Consider the following 22,313-nt stretch of genomic DNA (forward strand, 5'->3'; position numbering starts at 1 on the left):
GGATCAGGGTTGGATCCACATCTAGGGGGTGGAGATGGGTGGGCTCTAGATCCAACCACTGCCCCTGGATCTTGTGTTCTGCAGTGAGGATCATCTCGGATCGGCAGTGACTTTATACATGCATGAATCCCAATTGGCATACTTTTTTCATGTCTAGTGTATGGAGTAAGACATGATCACAGTAAAATTGCATTTCGACACATTGCTATGATTTGGGGGATAGTAATCTAAGTACACCAATTGGGAATCAGCCTAGATGAGTGTTGCATGTCCATCATTTAGCCCCATATAACCTCTCAATGTCCTTTATATAATGATTTTTCAGCTCTTTTCTCTTTAGTTTGAAGGCATCCGTCACCAGCCCTGTTTCTGGAGTCCAAGCCTCAGAACTTAAACAGATCTTCTGTGGAACCTCAGACCTTTCCAGTTTACCTACAGTAACACACACACACACACACACACACACAAATAATTTATATACAGTTTATACACAGACACACAAAAAATAAATACCTTTGCTACTTTCTCACAGTATCAAACACACAAATCTCTATAGTTACAATAATAGACACTCGGTAGACGATAAACTCGGTCACCAAACAGACAGTCCCGTGCCCCCAAAAAAGTGTGGGGAAAAAACCCACTGAAAGCATTACACACTTCCACTTTCTGCGGCATAATTAATTAACCGAACATTATTGAGAAGTTAGTATAACATTAAAGTGTGCTTACTTGTGACTGCAATCTCTTTGATGACTTTTAGTACTTCCTCCTCCATCTTGATGTGGTTACAAAGCTCCTCCCACTCGCCCTCGATCCCATTCTTTTTTGCCAGCTCAGTCATTTGCTTTTGATTGGGCACCACAAAGCTGATCAAGAAGTTCTGATCACTGATCAGAAATAGTACAAGGACATATTAGTATTGAACTGACGGCATGTGTTTATTCTGCATTATGGTGTCTTGGAGCCCGCATGACAAGTTTAAGTTGTATCAGTATACATGTAATGTAGCCTAGTGGTTTGCTAAAAACACACAAGATTAAGGACAAGTTTTGTGGCTTTATCTGTTTGCTTTAAAGCCACGGATAAGCAATTGTAAAAGTTTTTATCAATACACTTCTGTAAAAGATCAGGTTGCTAGAGTAAGTGTGTGTGTATAGAGACTATTTATAGTCTATATAAATAGAATTATAAATATATAATTGCATGCTACTTAAGATTGGTTTTGTGGTCCAGGGTCACCTGTTTGATCAATTTAATTAATCTTTAAATGAAACTTAAAAACTTTTGATAGCATCATACATCCCACTTGTAATCAGATTAAAAGATGTGTATGGACAGTTGTGCAGCCCACACATAATGTTATAAAATCAATCAGTATGAACATGACCAGCAAAAATGTGACATGGCAATTTTCAGTGCTAAAATTAGAGCCATATGTAAATTTACACTATCCAGGTTAATCTCTAGATACAGAATATTGTGGGATATAAAGTTGTGGTGTACCTGCTGGCATAGACGCAGATGTTATCAATGAGGGGGCTGTTTTTCAGGGCAGATTCTACCTTCCCCAAAGACACATATTCACCTGCCTGCAGCTTTACAAGGTCCTTCTTACGATCTGAGAACAGGAAGTGGAGGATTGGCATGTTATGTTTGACAGAACCGCAGACGTTTCTCTGACGTTCTCTGTTAGATGATTCAGAACTTACTCACCCACAATCTGCAAACATCCATCTGGATGAACTTCCCCGACATCTCCAGTACAAAACCAGCGCTGCCCTGCCTCGTCCACCCAGAAGTTGTCATTTTCTCCCTCCCCCTCACTCCCAAAGTATCCCATGGCAACATTCGGTCCACCAATCAAAATCTCCCCTCGTGGGTGTGGCTCATCCTGACTGGTGTATCCACCTGATGATGAAAGAGAGAGGTCGGCTTAAAGTTAGGAATGTAAAGTGGACCCGAGAACCCTCAATGGCTGTTGTTGTTTGCACATGTGTATATGTGTGTGTGTGTGTGTGTATCTTACCCTCAGGCCAGTCTCGCAATTTTATTTCAGAGCAAACGAGAGGAGCTCCAACTCGTCCTGTACTGTAATCAGAAACTGTAACCACACACAAATACAAGTTTGAACATGTCAGCATAGGAATGGAGTCATTTTAACAAGCAGGAAAATGTGTGTGCACTAACATTCTGAGATAGTTCCAGCTCCACACGTCTCTGTAAGGCCGTAACCCACAGCGACAGGGCAGAAACACACGTTCATAAATCTCTGTGTGGAAGCAGACAATGGGGCCCCTCCACTCAACATCAGACGTACACACCCTCCCAGCAGCAAATTCACACGCTTGAAAAACAACCTGAAACACACAATCAAACAAGATCTTAAAGACAGAGACCATTTCGTATAGGCAAAATTTGTAACTGGAGGACTGCATATAGGCAACATTTTACCACTCTTACCCCTGAATGAAAATTTTGAATTCACAACACAATTTAGCACACAAATTTGTAAAATAATTTGTAAAATAAGCATACACTCACGCAAAGTTTAGAAATTTAACTATTTAACCTTTTAAAATACATGTTAGTTTCAAAGTATATTTTCAATATAATAATGGAAACTATATATACCTGGCCAAAAAATATATATGTATACCACTATATATACCTGGTCACCATTTGGATTCAAATAAGCAAATAATGATGAGTCTAGACTTGGATCAGTACTGCAGTAATTAATGTGTTTCTGGTATGTTATATGTTTTGTAATAATTCTTTTAATCCTAACTGATGCAGCTTTTAATTTCTTTAACAACCATGCTATAAGACGTCCCAACGCAACATACATATTCCTGGATGAAAATGACAAGATTCACTGGACCCAAATTGTGAAACTGAAAGTCTTTGGTACATGTGAGTTGACTTTACAGAGTGGCTCGACTCTCCCATTGTACAAGATCTTGGCCAAAAATTTATGCAACTCTTGATGGCATTGATAAATGTTGTGGTGTTGCAAAATGTTGTCAGAACAATGCCACAATGAAAGCACAATTTTATCAGAGCAAAAAGTGGTCTAATTAAATATTAGATTATGCAACCTTTTTTTTCTTTCGCAATTTGAGCCTCGTCATTTTATTTTATTTTTTGGCCAGGCAGTGTGTGTGTGAGTGTGTGTGTGTGTGTGTATACATATGTATAAATAAAAAAAATACGTATATTATAAGTCAAATACTTTTGTTTGAAAAGCTTAAAAATTGTTTCAGCTGGCTGGCACATTCTGTGTGACTTTACAGATATTTGTCTTGCCAATAATGCAAACAGACAGACAGACAGATACCCATCATGTTTAACTGACTCACATGTTACACACCGGAGAATCAGCTCCTTGTGACACCTTCTGCAGCTTATAGTTGTATCCCAATTTAAACAGAGTCCTCTGAACCACTGACATCTCTCTCAACTTCCCATTAACGTTCTTGCAAATACGATCCATGATCTCCTACACACACCAACAGATACATACACACAAATATTGAGTAAAAAGAGGAGAACAAAAATAAAACACAAAGTTTTTCATTTTTAAAACTCACCGGTACTGCCGCTATCAGGGTGGGTTTAAGAACAGAGCAATCTCCCTTACCACCGATCTTTATTTTACTGGACTGCGTAGACAAGTGCACAGGTCAAGCACAGAGAAGATGATATAACAGAATAAAAAAAAAAAGAGTATGTGTGTATGTATGTTTGTATGTGTGTGTGTGTTACCTGGTCCGTGAGTGTGTGTGGGGAGGAATATCCGAGCCTGCAGCCATATGACACACAGGATATTTCTGCGGTCAGCTCCAGCACATGAGCCAGTGGGAGATAAGCTATATAAGTGTCCTGGGACCTGTACATACACAGCGATATTGTTAAACTAAAACTACTAAAACTTATTTTTGTTAACTGAAATGAAACTGAAATCAAATATAAATATAAATTTTAGTTGATAAACTAAAAAAATAAATAATAATAATAATTATCTGTACTGCGTTAGGCTAACTAAGACTTGTAATAGCACTTGCACGTTGTTGCTCTTTTGTTGGTTTTGATTGCTTCTTATGTCCTCATTTGTAAGTCGCTTTGGATAAAAGCGTCTGCTAAATGACTAAATAAATAAAATTAACTTAAAAAATATATATATATTTTTTTTTTTAGAAATGTTGATTTTTTTTATTTTTTGAAGTGATGCCTTGGAAACAGCTGAAATAAGATGAAGTCCTAAAATTACTAAAATTAAAACGGATATAAAAATAAATAAAACTAAATAGAAATGTTTAAAGAAAAAATATAGTGACAAAAAATCTATTATTAAAATTAAAACTAAAATATAAAACTGAAAGCTAATTAAAAAAATGAATGAATACCATAATAAGTATATAAATAACCCTCACACAAAAATAAAGATTTAAGATTAGTTTGAAAGATTAGACTAACTTATATTCATTTTTACATGCATTTATTAATCAGTTGCTAGTTTTCCATAAATTGTGTAATTTTACATCCACATGTCTCTGTTGGAGTGTGTTGCTTCACCACACACTCCTACTCCAGTTTTACCCTACTGATGCATTATGTCTTTACCAGACGTGACGTGATTTAAACTGGAAGTAATTTGTTTGCCCATAGTGTATGGAAAAACATGCAAATTATTGAACTGGTGTTGGTGTTACTGTTGCTCACCCAAGGCCCGGGATCCGCTGGCACTGCCCAGCCATTCCAGCAATCAGATTACTGTGTTGCATCTTCACTCCTTTAGGCTTCCCTGTAGACCCGCTGGTGTACATCACCACTGCGAGATCAGATGCAGTTGGCTCCTCATACTCTTTGCTTACTGAAAGAGAGAGAGCATGTGTATCAGCTTATGAATCAATTCAGTTTGGTTGTATAAATAATTGTTTTGCATGTTACTCACAGTTCTCTGGCTTTGCCCCGAGCTCCGTTACTTCCTGCATGCTGTGCATGGCGAGAGACTGTGGGTAATCAGCATGACATACTTCACTGCCTGCATAGATAACATGCTGCAACCCTGGAACTGCACTCAAAACGTTCTGAGAAATAGAGAAAGAGTAATATAACGCAAACTTTAAGCCAGACCACACCGATAAGCACAGTCACACTTGCATGTCTGTGGCTTTGTGTACCTTCAGTTTGGTCCGCAGCAGTTCTGTGCTGGTGATGAGATGAGTGGCTCCACACTCATTCAGCCCATAAGCTACAGCATCTTCACCCAGAGTTGCATACAGCGTTACCACTGCACACACACATACATGTACAATTGTGCTCATAAGTTCAGATAATCTTTGCAGGATCTGTGAGGTTTGCATATGAAGAGTTCAGATGCATCCAGTGCCATCTGAAATTTTCATCTAAAATGAGCATTTTTATCAGGCTGCTATGTTTAGGTTCAGTAATTTTACTCTAATGGCAATGTATAGGTCCTTTTCTATGCAATTAAAGTGAAATAACTGAACATAAATATAGGAGCCTGATAAAAATGCTCATTTTATAAGAAAATTTCAGATGGCATTTAGAGGCTTTTGCATCTGAACTCTTCATATATAGTTAAATATAAAAATAACTAAATTAAAGGTTCAGTATTTTATATTGACAAAATATTGTAAAACAAAAAAGTACACACAGGTAGTACATACATTCAGGGCTGGCCTGGCATGGTTATTACTTTTATACAAGAGTTATACAAGTTATTACCATATAACATTTATTTTAGGCAAAATGTTGCCAGTTGCTTTGCCTGTTTTTGTACCGGTAATGAAAATAGTTCCAAACAAAGCCAAAGCAAAATTAATTGTTGGCATGCAATAAAATACAGCCATTCCAGAAACATGCATTTAAAAAAAATTCTGAAGCACATTATATTAATCTGGAACCTGATTCTTGTGTAGGACTTTTAGGAACTGAGAATATCTAACACAGGCCATCTTGTTCTGTATGGTTCTTGCAAAAAGACTTGTTTAGAGACAGAAGTTGGACTCTGTCTCCACCTTTGAGATGTGGGCCAGAGAACTGAGAAATATGCTGCATTTAGGAGAACTGGGATTTATATTAAAGGATAAATTATCTATTTTATTAAGAACAGGAAACAAATAAGGTAACATCTATGAGAAGACTGAGAGGACATTATGGACACAGGCTTCAGAGCTCATGCCTCCTATAACTACAGTGCTTGTTTGTCTTTATTTTCATTTTCATTCGTCATTCACCATGAGAAGTGGCTGTATTTTTACTTTGCTGCTCATGTATGCTTTCTGTTCAGTGATGAAGAAGCCTTTTACAATTATTGTATAAGAATATATAGAGTTGGGTGTTATAATAGGATAAGAAGCAAGTATCAGAGTTGGTATTGCTGAAATTATATAATGAATACTTCAGCCTGACAGGGTTATTCCACAAGTGGTACCTCACATGTATGATTTCTTTAAGAAAATGAGCCTGAATGAGTCAGTGCTGTTAAAACACATTGGTTGAATGAATGATTCACTAGCTCACTGATAAAAACAGTAATTTGTTTAATTCCAGAGTGAATTAGTGTTTTTGAATGAATCGTTCAGTTAGTGACTGAATATCTCACTCATAAAGTCATCTCCACCACTACTGTGTTTGGTGTTGTCACTGGCAGATAGGTCGAGTAACTGAAAAATCCCCACCACTAATATCCACCTCATTTTCCAATGCAGAAGTAAGCTATTTCCTGTGAATATACAAGAGTTCTGATTCCAGTTAACCTCTATAGGTGAATAACTAATGACAAAACTCTTCATGTACAGCTAAATTGACTGGAAATAGGCTATGTAAACCAAAGGTTACATAAAATCAGCTGTGAAATAATTACTTCTGAGCCTAACAAAAAACAAAACATTTTTATGATTGTAAGATTTAGATCTAAACCTGTTTAGCGTAAAAGTAGTGTGATTGCATTACATGGGAAGTTGCGTCTGAAGCAGGTCTGTGCTGTGATCATCCATTCTGCCCGCGTCTCACAAAAGATGGCAATGGTATTGCGTTGTTTCTGGCCCAAAGCTGCCAGACCACTGCCAAAAGATTCCACTGCTTGATTGACCTCTTCATAGGTCATCCAGTTGTAGTCCCCCAGGACCAACTACAAACAAACACACATATGTTTCTATCAGCTGTCACTAATATTTTTGACTGTTTTCAGCTGATTGAACTGACACCGAATCAAATCGGTGAATGAATTTACCTTCTTAAAGATCTTCCCATTGTGTTGTTTTTCATCTTCTTCACTAAGGACCTCTCTGGTGCCCAGACAGGGTGCCTTACTGAATCTCTTCACAGCATATCCAAAAAGTTTGTCCAGCGTGTCCACACCTTCAAAGTCCTGTGTAACGAGAGCATCTGCGCTTTCTACCGCCCGATACGGCCCTTCTGGACGTCCACTTACACTCCGTGCTCTCTCACACTGCGACAACATGACCTGCACACAGACCAACATATTTCCATATGAATCAACTAACAAGAGTGCTGAAATAGCAACAACACATGATCAAAAACTTCAATCCTCTCTTTGTATCGTACACCCAGAACTAGACTGAAACCTCACTGGGACACTCAGGACAAGACACAGAAAAACAGGCATCCAATACACATGAATGATAATATGTGGTTATTAAATAGAGTAGAAAGGAGAAAGGGAAAGAGTAAGTAAGATTTAGAAGTGCGTGTGATTGAATGGCTAATTAAGGAACTACTTCACCACAAACCTACCACTAACGTTCAAGAAATCTTGAGGAAACATGAAGAAACACCCGTGTTTGTGGTCGACCAAAGGCAGTGAAGCAACAGACTAAATATTTATTCTGCGCAACACACGAAAACCCACACGCAAAGACATAAGTTCAAACTCAAGTGGATGTGTAGGCTGTTTCCCTGGCACAATTATCAAGGCTTTTCTTTTGTGTTATATTAAAAAAAGACTTTAATCTGCACTAATAGCACTGGGAAAAAAGCACCAAAACCAGTTTCAGAAGCATCACTTGCATGATCTGCTGGCTGCAAAAGAACAGATCTCATCAACATACACAGACACACATGCTGCTCCAGCTTAAGTTACAGCAGCACTATCCAGGAAGGCTGCTGTTTCCAAACTGATGATATCACCGTTTGGAGGGATTTGAATAGCATGTTCAGGAAATCAGGTGACCCACTTAAACATCTGGGAAAACTGTTCAACTGTCAAACAAGGACTGGAGTAATGGCTGCTGAAAATTCACAGGAATTAATTACATTTTAAAATATATTTAAGTAGAAAACAGTCAGACCACTGTAGTGTATATTGTTTTATAAATACGTGTATTTATTTTTATTTTTTTTAATATTTCATATATAATGGTAAAACAATAGGGTTTCACTCATTAGCATTAATTAGTTAACATGGACTAACAATAAACATAACACATCTACTGCAACTATTTATCTGAATGTTTATTTTAACATCTTTAAAAACAAATGTTAAATAAAAAAAATTAAAAAGTTGCTTCGGTTTACATTAGTTATTATAATATTATTATTTAGTCCAATCTGAAAAAAAAGAACAAAAAAACCCCCATAAAAAATAAAACCTTCCATCAAACCCTTAAAAAGAAGTATAACCACACTGATCCACATATTCAGAAAAATTCTCACACACTGAAAATCTTTGTCTACATTCATTTCTACAATTGTTTACATGAGTCTAAACACCTCATGTCTACTCCCTCTCTCAACACTCCACTTCAAAAACATCATCTGCAGACTAACAGTATAACATTACTGCAAGCAACTGAAAAAGAAAGCCATCATCATTCAGTCAAACTTGAAACCTGAGGTAAAAGAATTAAAGTATGAAGGAAGCTGAAATCTTACCTTCAAATAAACACTGTGCACAGCAGTTCTTCTTTTCCTGTCCTTTCTCAGACAGACAGCCAACTGCAACAGGAGGTTTGGGCTTCCCTTTTCCCACTCTCTCTCTCTCTCTCTCTCTCTCTCTCTCGGCTGATTGGATGTCTTTTGTGCAGTCATAGTTCTAGTGAACCTCATTTAGAGCCCACCCACTGGCCTCAACCAATCAGAAGACAGCTCGGAGGAGGAAGTTCTGAGGTTACGTCTGAGTTTTTAGAGGGAATATTAGGAGGTATTTCCTTTATACTCATAGTCTTGACAAACAGTTGTCCTTTACCTCACTTACACAACCAGACACGTCAGAGTTAAGCACTTTCTCAAACTTTAAAGAACACATCGTTCTATTAGTCAAACACCCACTCGGCTGATGCACATTTACTGTTGAGAGAAAGGCATTCCAAGAACCTGTGAACAATCACTGCTGTGGGTCATTGGTCATGAATCACAGAGTTGCCAGCTCAGAACATGCCTGACCTGGAAATGTGCCTTAGGTATAGCTTTTCATTCACTTTGAACACATAAATACATCACTGACTGATGTCGCTTCATGTGGTCTGCTAACGTAGTCCTCTCCATGCCTACCACAAGCTTTAGCTCGGTAAAGGACCGTTTATTAGCTATCAGGACATCTAAACGCATCCTCACAGCTGGTTTTCTTTCCGAGCAAACAGTTGGGACTTACTTATTTTAGACAAACTGTCCATAGAGATCTGATTCTATATAGTCTTTCAAAGAAATTCAGGCAAAACAGAAGAGGCTGGTTTCCTCTTTCAGCCTTGGTTTCTCACAAGGTATATTTGTACATTAAGAGAGTTTATCTATGAAACTGTTGCCGTTTTCTTGCTCGCTGGGGGGTTTAGGCGTGTTACTTTGTACGGTTGCTTTGAGACGATCACTATTGTTAAAAGTCCTAAATAAATAAAGCTAAGCTGAATGGAGAGAATAATGCATGTTAAGAATAAAAGATCAAATTACAGAAGGGAGCAGAATAGAAAGCCCTTGTGAAAGCACACAAGTCAGGTTGGATCTGCTCTACTGGTTCAGAAACTCGAGAAAAAAAAAAAAAAAGGTCTGACCTGACCTGAAAGTAGGGAAACGCCTGAACATGTAAATTATTTTTTATTTTATGAATGTAATCAGGACAAACAGGGCAATTCTGACTAAAAATAAAAAGATAAAGATAACAGACACAAACTCGCAGGATAAGCTTGTTATAAATGTTATAAAGCTTGACTTAAGACAACTGGATCATATACAGCAGAAAGAGAAAAGAATAAGCATTCTATTTTTCTTTTCTTTTTATTGGTACACTTTTACAGACCCACTACTGGAGGGCAGCACATAAAAATTAAAAAGACAAAATGAAGACACAATATTTGCTAAAAAGAAAAAATATTTGAAACAAACTGTTGAAATGCAGTTCTATAACAAGACAATTATTTAACATATTTCTCCATGAATTTCTTATGGAATTCAGAGCGCAGGGTGTCATTAATAAAGCGTTTCTCTTTACGTGATTCATCCACTCCTTTAGCACAGTTTTTAAACACGACATCATCGTCCCACCTGCCAGAAACAGAATGTGAAATTGGGTTTGAATGTTGTCAGTAGCATATTATGGAGTTCTCTGTTTTAACGTATTTGCAATTCAAAGACAAAGCCATTTTTCCACCTTCATTCAGGGAGAAAAAAAAAAACACCAGCCAATTTTATTTTTATTATTACCATTATTGAATAATAAGAATCTTTCGGACCAAAATGACATTTAGAGCTGTTGTTGGTCTCAGAGTAAATAACATAATAGCAAACAAAGTAAAAAGATTAAAAATGAAAAAATTATTTTGTAAGCCTTTACATTTCATATTACAACTACATAGAACATGTACTATTCTTTCTAACAGCACACTTCTATTAATGTTAATATATTATGATAATCATCACACAATTTAACATTAAAGTGCGTGAAATGTTTATTATCAGATGGGCCATTCTTTCATTTAAACTGAGTGTTTCCATCTTGCATTAAAGCACATGAACGTCCAGAGTTCTTTTAATTGCTTTGTTTTAATTCTTCAAAGGGACAGTACACCCAAAAATGAAAATTACCCTATGATTTACCTGCTGTAATTCCACTTTCGTGTGCACACAACAGTTAGTGGAAGCTAGAGATTATGGATTATAAAGTTTTAAATCTGGATATTTTTCTTACACAAACGCATAGCCTCTGTTAACCCCCTGGAGCAGTGTGGAGCACCTTTTATGATGTATGGACAGTTTTTTGGCCTTCAAAATCAATTGGAAGAGCCAGGACGTTTTTTAATACAACTCCGATTGTATTCTTCTGAAAGAAGGATGGCTTGAGGCTGAGTAAATAATGGGCTAATTTTCATTTTTGGGTGAACTATGCAACTAAAAGTAACTTATGAAATAAGACAGAAAACCAAATAATCTTGTTACTCATTTCTACCACCATTAAATTACCTTCTCTTCACACTGAATGCATTCTGGCTCTGTGTTTTTTGTTGTTGTTGTTGCTGCTGCTGCTGCTGCTGGCCTGCCAGATTGAGCAGTGGATTCCCGCTCAGAATGTTCTCCATACGTATCCTCTCCTCCTCTGCTTTCTGTTCCCTTTCCTTAATTACACATACACCAAAAAAACAAAACAGCAATGACTTATATCAATAAGCTATCAAGTCCAAGTAAGGAATAAATGCAGACTTAGGCTGGTCATAATCACAAAATAAGCCCTGAAATGGTGACCAGGATCATCCTGAAGGTCTTTATTTTGCGATAATGATCAAGATCAAGGTGACAAAGGTGGTAAATGGTCAGTGAGGTTTACCTTCCTCTCTTGCTCCTCAGCTCGCTCCTTTTTGATCTTCTCCAGTTCAGCCAGCAGGGCGGCAGTGTCATCGTCACTGTCAGAGCCGGAGTCAGAGTCATCTTCATCCTAAAACATACAGACACATTCTTCAAACTGCCATCAAACTCAACCTGCATGCCAAAGCATCTTTAAGAAAGTGTATGTACATCAGTCAGGGGATCATCAGCATCAAGGTTGGCAGCAGGAATCTGATCCAAACGTGGCCGCTTGGAGGAGGAGGATGATGATGAGGAAGTTGTGTGTTCTAAAAGAAACAAAGTCATTGTCAATAAATATCTTGATATCAAGTCAAAAAACATTCACATAAAACATGCTTCTTCACCTCTTGCTCCTCTGTCTCTGCTCTTAACAGCAACTCTCTCTCTCTCCTCCAGCTCACGTCTGAAATCACGGGCTCTCACGTCTTCTGGAGCATCCTGAGTGGGCTGCCTGCAGGGACACACACGTATCAGGATGAGTTTTATCTTAAGACTTTAGCACACAATCAGACCTTTACACTTAAAAGGAATAGTTCATCCAAAAATTAAAATAAACATGAAATTTGGTCACTCTTAAGCCATCCAGAATGCAGATTAGTTTGTTTTTTTTAATCATCAGAACAGATTTGGAGAAATTTAGTATTACATCAATTTCCCACCAATGGATCCTCTGCAGCGAATAGGTGCCATGAGAATGAGAGTTCAAACAGTTGATAAAAACAACACAATAATCCACAGTCAATCAGTAAACGTATTATGAAGCAAAAAGCCCGACTTCATTTTCATTAGAAGATGTGTTATTGAGAAAAGTAGACTCGTATTTCCGCTGGAAGCAACAGTTTTAAGTTAAAAATGTCTTGATGGATTTGTTTCTTACAAACAAAGCTTTTCACTTCACAGGAATGTTAACTGATGGACTGGAGTTGTGCGGATTATTGTGATGTTTTTATCAGTTGTTTGGACTCTCTGACGACACACATCCACTGAAGAGGATGTAATAATACATTTCTCCAAATTTGTTCCAATAAAGAAAAACTCATCTACATCTTGGATCCCCTGAGAGTGAGCAAACTTTTGGATTGAACTAAGCTACTCCTTTAAATGCATAGGTATTATACAAATTCAGTCCTAATAATTGATTGTTTTGCCAAAGAGATTTTATAAATAACAGCAAGTTCACCTGTATTTGATCTTGGTGTGTCCTGGCAGGTCTCTGCTGGAGTACTGTTTAGACAAAGCACTCAGATCACCCTCTCCTTTACTCCGTCCTCCTCTTGCGGGCTCAAACGTTGGCCTTGCTGCTGTGGTCATCTTCGTTACCTGAAACAAATGCATTGTAACACACACACAAATGCCTCATGTACGGTGTACATTTTAGGACATCCTCAGACCTCAGTCATAAAATTATTAGGACATCCTCAGACCTCAGTCATAAAATTAAACGGCGTCGTGCCTCAGACTGAAAGGCTTCAGGTGTACATTTTAGGACATCCTCAGACCTCAGTCATAAAATTAAACGGTGTCGTGCCTCAGACTGAAAGGCTTCAGGTCTCAGGAAAAACGACATCAGATCTCGTACAATAATCTGAGTCCGTTTCACCTGATGCCTTTTAATCTGATGCCTTTTAATCTGAGTCCGTTTTGCCTGATGCCTAATTGTACGAGACCTGATGTCGTTTTTCCTGAGACCTGAAGCCTTTCAGTCTGAGGCACGACACCGTTTAATTTTATGACTGAGGTCTGAGGATGTCCTAAAATGTACACCGTACTCATGTCTGACATAGCAAAGGTTTAGGGATGATTCACCTGTTATGGTGATTTCACATGAATACATGACATATGTTTCAATTACAGCTATAATACTCAATTCTTTGTAGACAGAGTACTGCTGTTCATTTTGTAAAAACAAATTTGTTTGGCTATTTAATGTCTTTGTTCATCTACCTTTTGGCATTAGAAGGTCTAAGTGGAAAATATAATGTTTGTAATCCTCAATTTATCAATTGTGACAATGCATTGCTATGCTATTTTAAAAAGAAATATAGATTATAATTTTTTTTTCTGTTACTGGTAAGTGTTCAATTCTTCCTAAGTCGTCGAGTGCTTTAAAAGTCAATTTCCTTTTAATTATTTGGGTATAACACATTCTCTAAAATCAAGGAAGGTGAAATGAATGTGACAAGAAAGGTCTGATGACTTTTAATGTCTGTAATATTGTCTGTTAGTATTGTTACGTTTTCAATAAAAACATGCTTGCTTTACGTTACTTGTTACATTATTTTAAACTCACCTGCAGCAGGACGATATAAATCCAACTATACTTCCAAACGTATCAACGAGACCACACGAATTCAAAGCACTAATACCGAAAAACTAAATAAATCAAGCTAGTTTTTATTCATTTTTGGCTACCAGACCCGCTGTTGTTGCTCTCCGCTGGTATCCCATCAACCACCGCGCCTCTCACATACAGTCACGTGTGTGTGGGGTTTACGGTGGCGGCAGCGGGACAAACCTATTTGGATTGACGCGAAAGCAAATACACCGCGGTCTACAAAAGACCTCTGACGTGATAAAATGCAATGTCAGTTATATTATCTAAATAACAGCGCCTTAATCACCACAACAATAAATATAAAGTACAAAGTTGTGTAAATGCATTGAAAATGCAGAATCAAAGAGCAACTATTTGTATATTCCTGTTGCGCAGACCTAACATACACTGACACCTAGCAGCCTGGACGCAAAAGTTTCCTGTTACCGATGCCATTGTAGAAATGCGCTCCTCAAGCCAGCCATTATTAACTTATTTCAAGTGAATAACAGGTATCCTACCATAATAAACTAACTATTCGTTGGTCATGTGATCTCATATATGATGTCGGACCCCATGAGGCGACCCGCTGTATGTTTACATTAAAAAAAAGAAACCACGAATGGTCAGCATGGACTTTTATCAGCATTTTTACACAGGCTTACACAGCTTTTTGTCTTGCTTAGGTTTTGCCAAAAGCAGGAAAAAGTGCCTGCCCCTCCCTCCACTGCGATAATGAATCAGTGCAATATATATAAACTAAAAACAATAGTACATTTGAAATGGCTTTTAAATATAAATTTTATACATTTACATGCATGTATTTAAAAAAACAAATACAAATGCAATGCTATAATAACCTTACACACTTCCCACGACATCAAGGAGGACAGAGACACAAATTGAGGTTTTACTAGCTTTAATATTCCTGAAACGGCCATGTTGCAGAAAACAAAAGTACAAAAGTGTCTGACAGTAAAAATATGAAAATGCATGGGGGGGGGAGGTGGGGTCAGGTTGACATAAGAGAGCCCTCACTCACTAAAACAACAGTGTCTCATACAGGCCTGCAAAATTCATCTATGAAATATCACTAATACAAAGCCAAACAAAGAGTAATAAGATAATATACAAAACCACACAGTTGACCAGGCAGTAAGACATGCAGTAATACAGTCTTTCCATGAGTGAGAGAGAAAGAGAGGGCAAAAGAGAAGCGAGCGTGAGAAAGATGAATTTAGCATCTATAAAAACTGTTCAGCATATGTGACACGTTCAATTCATAACATTTCCGTACATTTGTTGACAGCTCATCTGCTTCCATTCAATCAGTTTTCAGAAGTTCTGAAACATTTTGCATATGAGTTCTGAGGCTGGGTTCTGCCAGGGCTCCTGTAATGGCTCTATACAGTTATGTCTGTTTTGTAAATACATGTGATTACTAAAACCGCTGAGAACAGCCAAAGAAAATAAAACCATTATAATAATAAATTTAGATTTTTGCATATGTGACATCATCAGAATAATAAAACACAACACAGATCATCTGTGAGCAATGGAGGGTGAAGCTTCCTCACAGTAATGACACATCAGGGCATGGGGTCATTGTTATGGCATGAGGTCATTGCTATGGTAAAAGCAGTGAACTACTGCTGCGGTCAAACTTCTTGCCTTTCGAGAGTGCAGCAACTTGTTTCATCAATTCTCTGTTCTTTGCCTGAAAGACAAACACAAACAAAACCACAGCTGGTCAAAAATATGAACACCACAGTTTAAAAGTTTGCACACAGTAAGAATAGTTAAAAAAATATATATCTACTGTAAGGATGCATGAAATGAATCAAGGTTGTATTGATAAATTTCAAAAAGATGCTAACTTTCTATTGATCAAAGAACAAGTATTATGGCTTCCACAAACATATTAAGCAGCACAGACATTTATAAAATGCTTCTTAAACAGCAAATCAGTGTATTAGAATGATTTCTGGAGGAGGAGGTGATACTGAAGGCTAAAGTAATGATGCTGAAAATTTAGCTCTGCCATCACAGGAATAAATTACATGTTAAAATATAATCAAATAGAAAACCGTTATTTAAAATAGCAGTATTTCACACTATTAGTAATCGTACTGTATTTTTGATAAATGCAGCCTTAGTGAGCATAGAAGAGTTCCTTCAAAAACACCAAAAACTAATATTATAAACCCCAAACTTAAAGGGATAGTTCACCCAAAAATTAAAATTCTGTTTTTAATTACTCACCCTCATGTTGTTCCAAACCTGTAAGACCTTCGTTCATCTTTGCAACACAAATTAAGATATTTTTAATTAAATCCGAAAGCTTTCTGACCCTCTGCGCACAGAAAAGTATTCTCGTAGCTTCATAAAATTGTAGTTGAACCACTGATGTCCTTACTATGTTTCTGGGTCTGGGAACATTTCTGTTCGGTTGCTGTCTATGAAGGGTTAGAAAGCTCTAGGATTTCATCAAAAATATCTTAATTTGGGTTCCAAAGATAAACAGAGGTCTTATGGGTTTGAACGACTTGAGGGTGAGTAATTAAATGACCATTTTCATTTTTGGGTGAACTATCCCTTTAAGAATAGTAATTTCTCAAAGTGCTCATCAAAACACTAACAGACACATTTTCCACAGTATTAAAGTAATAAAAATATTGTTTGTTTGTTCTTTTTACTACAAAAAAATATGAAATATTATGATGTGTGATGAAGCGTGTACTGTGTAAGTGACCTGTTGTTGCTCCATGGACTCTTTGTGCGCTTTTTCCATGTTGTTCATCTTCACCCGCATATTTGACTCCTGATACTGAAAGTCTGCCTTCAGCTCCGTCAGCTAAAACAATAAACAAACTTACGAAATTATGTTTTCAAAATATACTGGAATACACCACATTTGCACAAAAAAATGCAAATTCACATCAATGAAATCTTTACTTATGGACTTCTAGTAACAGCTCATACATTTGAGCATAATTATCACCTCTGGCAGCAAATGGACTGTGATGTGGGCGGCTGATCAGACAACAGGGTGGTGCCCAGAGATACAAGTCTATTTGAATAGGTTAATGAACACTTATGCATCCATCAATCTCTATGTACTGTTTCCTGGTATCTGATTTCAGAGTTTTTCCTTTATGAAAATATGAGGACTGTTTAAGTCACATAATTCTGATTCAGTGAGTCATGCTTGCAGCAACAAAATGGGAACATTTCATGTGCATGCTGCACCAAAGCCAGGAAGTAAAATCAGAAGTTACCTTCCGGTCTTTCTCAAGGATGGTCTGGTCTCTCTGTTGGAGCATGCGCTTCAATGACATCACTTCCTCTTTCAGCTGACTAATCAAGATAAAGTTATCCGTGCCTCCAGAATCAATTGACTGAGTGATTGAACTACTGGAGGGAAAGAAAAATAAACGCGTTTAACATTTAAGGAGAGAATGTGACAGCCTTTCCTGAAAGGCCAGAGACAGACAGATAGAGACGATTACAGTGAGAAGTAATTACCTGTCTCCATTGGATGGCTTTGTCTCTAGTTTGGGTTTTTTCTTTGGCGTTTCCTTCTGAATGCTGCACAAGAGAAACGAATTAGAGTCAATACACCTCAACGCAATCTCACAGCATGCACAATAACACACTGATCATCCTAAATATTAAACTGTAGTCGAATACAAACTGCATGCCTCCAGTATGTATGTAAAAAAGACGCATCTCACCTCTGCTTCCACAGTCCCTGATCCTGTTCTGGACTTAAAGTACCACTTATTCTGTAACACACATACACAGGACAGCATTTTTGTAAGGATTTTCCATAAACAAGTTTGTATTCTTGTGACTGGACGCTGATGCACGGTGATACTTGTTTGTATGTGCATGTAACGTGCATGTGCTGATTTTATTATTCATGCTTACTTGTGATGTGAACTTCCATGTCTGTGGTGCTGATGATGATGATGGTGTCTCTGATGTTCCTTCTCACTGAGGGAAGAGGAGTTAGAGTGGGAAGAGCCAAGGCCTTTCCGCTGCTCTTTCGTTTTCTGTAGAACACGACGATATGACAGTGTGCACAGCCAACACAAGAGCTTCCCATCCACCTGGAGAAAAATAGAATTAATATCTGCATTAAGTGTGCTCAGTCTTATTTTAGCAGTTTATATATTACATAATTTCAACATACTCTTATTTCATATAATTCGTTATATATTTTTTACATTCATTTTAGTTTAAAGTTTTTTTGTTTTGATTTTTTTATTTTGCAGTGCTTTTATATTTAGCTTTAATTGATTTTTATTTCAGTTTTAGCAATTTTAGTACTTCAACATTTCCAAGGCAACATCTGTTTTTCTTTTTTTGGGGGGGGGGGTTATGTTTTTGTTTTATTATTTAACATGCATATTTTAGCTTTATTTCAATAACCAATAATGTAAAGATCTGTAATAGTGTTAGTTAATAACAACACTGCAGGTACTCTCGCACATGTTGTACACTTGGTTTGCATTTTGTGATGCATAAACATCTCCAACATTAGAGAATTAATATTTGTTAATAGTATTTAAAGGGATAGTTCACCCAAAAACTGTCATCATTTACTCACCCTCAAGTTGTTCCAAACCTGTAGGAGTTTCTTTCTTCTGTTGAACACAAAAGAATATATTTTTGAGAATGCTGGTAACCAAACAGTTACCGGTATTCGTTGACTTCCATAGCGTGGAAAAAAAAAATAACATGGAAATCAATTTCTACCAGCAATTGTTTGGTTACCAACATTCTTCAAAATATCTTCCATTTTGTTTGGAACAACTTGCAGTTGTGTAAATGACAATTTTCATTTTGGTCCCTGTGTTTATTTTAGATTTTCAACACTGTCATTTTCATTCCTCCTATTGTATCTGTAAATCAAAACAAAGAATAGTGCTGAATGAAAACAAAACAAAAACAACAACAGTGCTATCTTGGTTTCTTGCATAAAGTAAAAACTGCAGCTGTGGGCTGCAATCAAATTCAAGATATGAGTGTAATATCCACATGGATCTTAAAAAGGTCAAGTGAATTTCTGAATCACTAGCATCACCAAACGGATTTGCAAAATTACTGAATGATGTTCTCAAACAGGTTCACCTTAAACAAAAATAAAAACAAAAATTACACCACGATAAGACAAAACCACCACATCTATGCATCACAAAATACACAACACACTGCTGATCATACATCTGTAAAACTGGCTGATCAGTTTGTTTGTGGGAGGAGTGAGCTTTAATGATTCAGCTCTGTGTTGTGTTTGTGCCTAAACCAACAGCAGTTTTGTGCAAGTTGTCCGGTAATTAATGACAGACATGATTCAGCGCTTGATGCTGAACAGACCTCTATAAGCTCCTGCTTTCAATGTGCTGAAATCTGGAAACAGTGACTGTCCAATCTGTCAGAGCAGAGTGAATCACATCACACACATGCAGCGTGAGAGAACATAACTAGTGTGTGTGGATGAGTAATAAGAACGTGCATGTGCGATTGGTGACCTTTCTCCTTCCCTCGTCCTTCCTGTCGAAGGCACACTGCTGCTTGCACTGTTCGCAGGTCTGTGGAGGGCCGTACTTCTTCTCAGAGTTGGTGCAGCGTTGACATTTGGTCCCAATGAATGCAGCAATAATGTTACAGTACTGACATGGCTTCGGCTGGGGAAAAAAAGAGAAAAAGATGTGTGTTAGCACACACACATCTGCGGAATTTCCAGTTATTTAAACATATACATTCAAGTTAACTTACCGTCCCAAACTGTTTGACATTCTGTGCGCATTTCTTACAGATAGTGTTGGTTTTGCTGAAAAAAGGAAAGTTTTTCATTAGCTCAGAAATGGAGAAAGAATTATTTTCCCCACCCTGGTTGTGTGACTGTCTTACCTCTCCTGCTGAAACTCTGACCTGCAGTAGGTGCATTTCACTATAGGGTGCGCGATCCGACACTCCTGCAAGGAAAAAACAATCAATGGTATGCTATAAACTTTAAATATGCATTAAGGTTCCTCATGCCCGATGTTTAGATGTGCTCCGTGTACAATGGTGGCCAAATTATTAGAACACTAGTATTTTCACCAGCTAAAAAACGGTTTTAAGTCAGTTATTTCTATCTTTTGCTGTGGTGTGTCAGCAGGAAATATACGTTTACATTTCCAAACATTCATTTTGCCATTAATTGTAATAATCCAGTGAGATTTTTGTTTGCACAAGGAGTCTGACAACAGCCAGTGCTCCACACAGAGATCTGATCATCATCCAGTCTGTCTGGAATGACATGAAGAAACAAAACAAACTGAGACAGACTAAATTCGGAAGAACTGTGGCAACGTCTCCAAGATGCTTCAAGAAACCTACCTGCAAAGCTACCTGAAAAACTATGCACAAAAGCTAGGGCAAACATTATTTTTGACAGCATCCTCATTTTACAGCATTTTTGCACAAGTGCCTAAAACTTTTAACAGTAATGCATCTTTGCAGGTAGGTTTCTTGAAGCATTGTGGAGACGTTGCCACAGTTCTTCTCGATTTAGTCTGTCTCAGTTTGTTCTGTTTCTTCATGTCATTTCAGACAGACTGGATGATGATCAGATCAGATCTCTGTGTGGAGCACTGGCTGTTGTCTGACAAAAATCTCACCGGATTATTACAATTAATGGTAAAATGAATGTTTGGAAATAAACTGATAGTTCCTACTGACACACTACAGCAAAAGATAGAAATATCTGACTTAGCAAGTGAAAATACTAATACTAGGCCACCACTGTATGTAGATGTATATAAACAGGTCGCGAAGAATCCAATAAGGGCAGTGCAGTTTAGTACAATTACAATTTCATGGATGACTGGTGGGCTGTATCGTAAAAGACAGCAGTGGTGTTTCATCTTAAAACATAATGTCTAAATGCTTCTGCTGTTCACAATTGACGCTTACACAGCTCTCTGACCTTATACAGGACACACACTTTTACCCCAGACTCATGTAAACCGTAGGTGCATGTGCGCTCTCACCTTGCAGAGCTGCTGGCCCTGCGACAACTCCTCGAACGGGAACCGCTGGTTACACTTGGTGCAGGCGTACAGGGCCGATGTGGCCATCACCAACCCCTCAAACACACTCTTACCGCTACTGATAAAATATAAATACACTTAACGCGCAGACGACCTTTAACATATGCGTTAAGGTGAGACCTGAGCAGATTCAATCCCAATTAAAACTGCACTTAATCCCGATAAATAAAATGGATCCAACCATCTAAAACTGCTCTGCGAATACTATTATAAAAACATCAGTGGCTTAAACTCATGATTAAAAACTACATACAAACTGATATATCGCTATACGTGAAAAGAATAACTAAAAACCTGATTTCATTTCTCGGTTTTTCGGCTCCTGATGAATATTTTTTCTCCTTTCTCCTTTTTGTATCTTAGTCGACCCACGAACCGGATGCGACCTGTGACTACAAAGGAAAGACTCAACAGCCAATCAGATGCCATCGTGCGTTCTAGTGAAACTGGCAACTGTATAGGGCTCCATTATGGCTCAAACAGGAAATCAGAATTTTCTCTGTAGACTCTCCAGAGCAAAACTAAACATAAAAGGTGACAGAACGGTAGAGAACCTGGTTGTAACCTAGAAATAATTTGAGTAATTGTATAATTAATTCGAATTACAGTGGAGATATTTACGGAATATTTAATATGATTACTAGTGATTTCCAGCAGCATAATCCTTTAAGTTACTTAGAGCTGTAAATAACACTGAAGATAAACAAGAAAAAATAAGAATTTCAGCAGAGAAATACCAACAAAAATAGTTAGATAACACTATTATACACGTTTTTCATGAAAAAAAAATCATAAATATTTACGTAAAATATTACGTAAATATTTATAAATATTACGTTCTTGCCTAGTTAAAGGTAGGGCTGCTCTGCTCATTGTGCATTTAGTATTCACTTTATTGGCTCTTACATGAACCTGATACATTCAAACAATTTGTAAGAAGTGCTCCTTATGTAATATTTCAACTAAACATAGAATATCTCTTATTTTATTATTTTTAATTTTCCTAACTCAATCTTTCAAATTGGACATTTGACAGTAAATAAACATATAAAATCATACGTTTTAATAAAGTT

The 22,313-nt window shown here is 37.3% G+C and overlaps 3 protein-coding genes across 5 annotated transcripts; all 3 read right to left on the minus strand.

Annotated features, from left to right (window-relative positions):
- Positions 1–122: 122 nt before the first annotated feature.
- LOC306869543 (long-chain-fatty-acid--CoA ligase 4-like) lies at positions 123–9,016 on the minus strand. Its single transcript, XM_079416294.1, has 15 exons — positions 8,926–9,016; positions 7,265–7,498; positions 6,985–7,162; positions 5,187–5,296; positions 4,958–5,093; positions 4,726–4,876; positions 3,769–3,892; positions 3,594–3,665; positions 3,363–3,502; positions 2,191–2,360; positions 2,030–2,104; positions 1,717–1,911; positions 1,507–1,621; positions 733–890; positions 123–432 (listed from the first exon to the last, which is right to left on the minus strand). The coding sequence occupies exons 2-15, from the start codon at positions 7,493–7,495 to the stop codon at positions 275–277; spliced, it is 2,013 nt and encodes a 670-aa protein (XP_079272420.1). The 5' UTR covers positions 7,496–7,498; positions 8,926–9,016; the 3' UTR covers positions 123–274.
- Positions 9,017–10,062: 1,046 nt separating this feature from the next.
- LOC306869569 (protein CWC15 homolog) lies at positions 10,063–14,761 on the minus strand. 2 transcript variants are annotated; one of them, XM_079416329.1, is made up of 7 exons: positions 14,114–14,761; positions 13,004–13,143; positions 12,168–12,274; positions 11,992–12,089; positions 11,804–11,911; positions 11,443–11,594; positions 10,063–10,527 (listed from the first exon to the last, which is right to left on the minus strand). In XM_079416329.1, the coding sequence occupies exons 2-7, from the start codon at positions 13,132–13,134 to the stop codon at positions 10,398–10,400; spliced, it is 726 nt and encodes a 241-aa protein (XP_079272455.1). In that variant the 5' UTR covers positions 13,135–13,143; positions 14,114–14,761; the 3' UTR covers positions 10,063–10,397. The 2 variants fall into 2 exon arrangements, with proteins under 2 accessions (XP_079272455.1, XP_079272456.1); XM_079416330.1 differs by having other exon boundaries at positions 10,064–10,527; positions 13,004–13,178; positions 13,593–14,308.
- Positions 14,762–15,041: 280 nt separating this feature from the next.
- LOC306869203 (protein FAM76B) lies at positions 15,042–21,649 on the minus strand. Of its 2 annotated transcripts, none has more exons than XM_079415862.1 (11): positions 21,535–21,649; positions 21,181–21,298; positions 20,057–20,121; positions 19,922–19,976; positions 19,675–19,830; positions 18,068–18,249; positions 17,872–17,922; positions 17,663–17,725; positions 17,416–17,551; positions 16,890–16,991; positions 15,042–15,854 (listed from the first exon to the last, which is right to left on the minus strand). In XM_079415862.1, exons 2-11 carry the CDS (start codon positions 21,265–21,267, stop codon positions 15,765–15,767), a joined length of 987 nt encoding a protein of 328 aa, XP_079271988.1. In that variant the 5' UTR covers positions 21,268–21,298; positions 21,535–21,649; the 3' UTR covers positions 15,042–15,764. The 2 variants fall into 2 exon arrangements, with proteins under 2 accessions (XP_079271988.1, XP_079271989.1); XM_079415863.1 differs by having other exon boundaries at positions 21,181–21,295; positions 21,535–21,628.
- Positions 21,650–22,313: the final 664 nt, after the last annotated feature.

This window comes from Barbus barbus (assembly GCF_936440315.1).
Source record: "Barbus barbus genome assembly, chromosome: 5".
Classification (NCBI taxonomy): domain Eukaryota; kingdom Metazoa; phylum Chordata; class Actinopteri; order Cypriniformes; family Cyprinidae; genus Barbus; species Barbus barbus.

Excerpts from the sequence above, each read along its gene's own strand:
- LOC306869543 (XM_079416294.1), bottom strand. The coding sequence starts at position 7,495 with ATGTTGTCGCAGTGTGAGAGAGCACGGAGTGTAAGTGGACGTCCAGAA. Across the intron at positions 3,893-4,725 it reads CAGCGGATCCCGGGCCTTGG|GTCCCAGGACACTTATATAG; the intron begins GTGAGCAACAGT and ends GTGTATGTACAG. Across the intron at positions 3,503-3,593 it reads CCCTGATAGCGGCAGTACCG|GAGATCATGGATCGTATTTG; the intron begins GTGAGTTTTAAA and ends TGGTGTGTGTAG.
- LOC306869569 (XM_079416330.1), bottom strand. Across the intron at positions 11,595-11,803 it reads CTGAGGAGCAAGAGAGGAAG|GAAAGGGAACAGAAAGCAGA; the intron begins GTAAACCTCACT and ends TGTGTAATTAAG. Across the intron at positions 10,528-11,442 it reads GCATTCAGTGTGAAGAGAAG|GTGGGACGATGATGTCGTGT; the intron begins GTAATTTAATGG and ends TGTTTCTGGCAG.
- LOC306869203 (XM_079415862.1), bottom strand. The coding sequence starts at position 21,267 with ATGGCCACATCGGCCCTGTACGCCTGCACCAAGTGTAACCAGCGGTTC. Across the intron at positions 20,122-21,180 it reads AGGGCCAGCAGCTCTGCAAG|GAGTGTCGGATCGCGCACCC; the intron begins GTGAGAGCGCAC and ends TTTTCCTTGCAG. Across the intron at positions 16,992-17,415 it reads TCCTTGAGAAAGACCGGAAG|CTGACGGAGCTGAAGGCAGA; the intron begins GTAACTTCTGAT and ends TTATTGTTTTAG.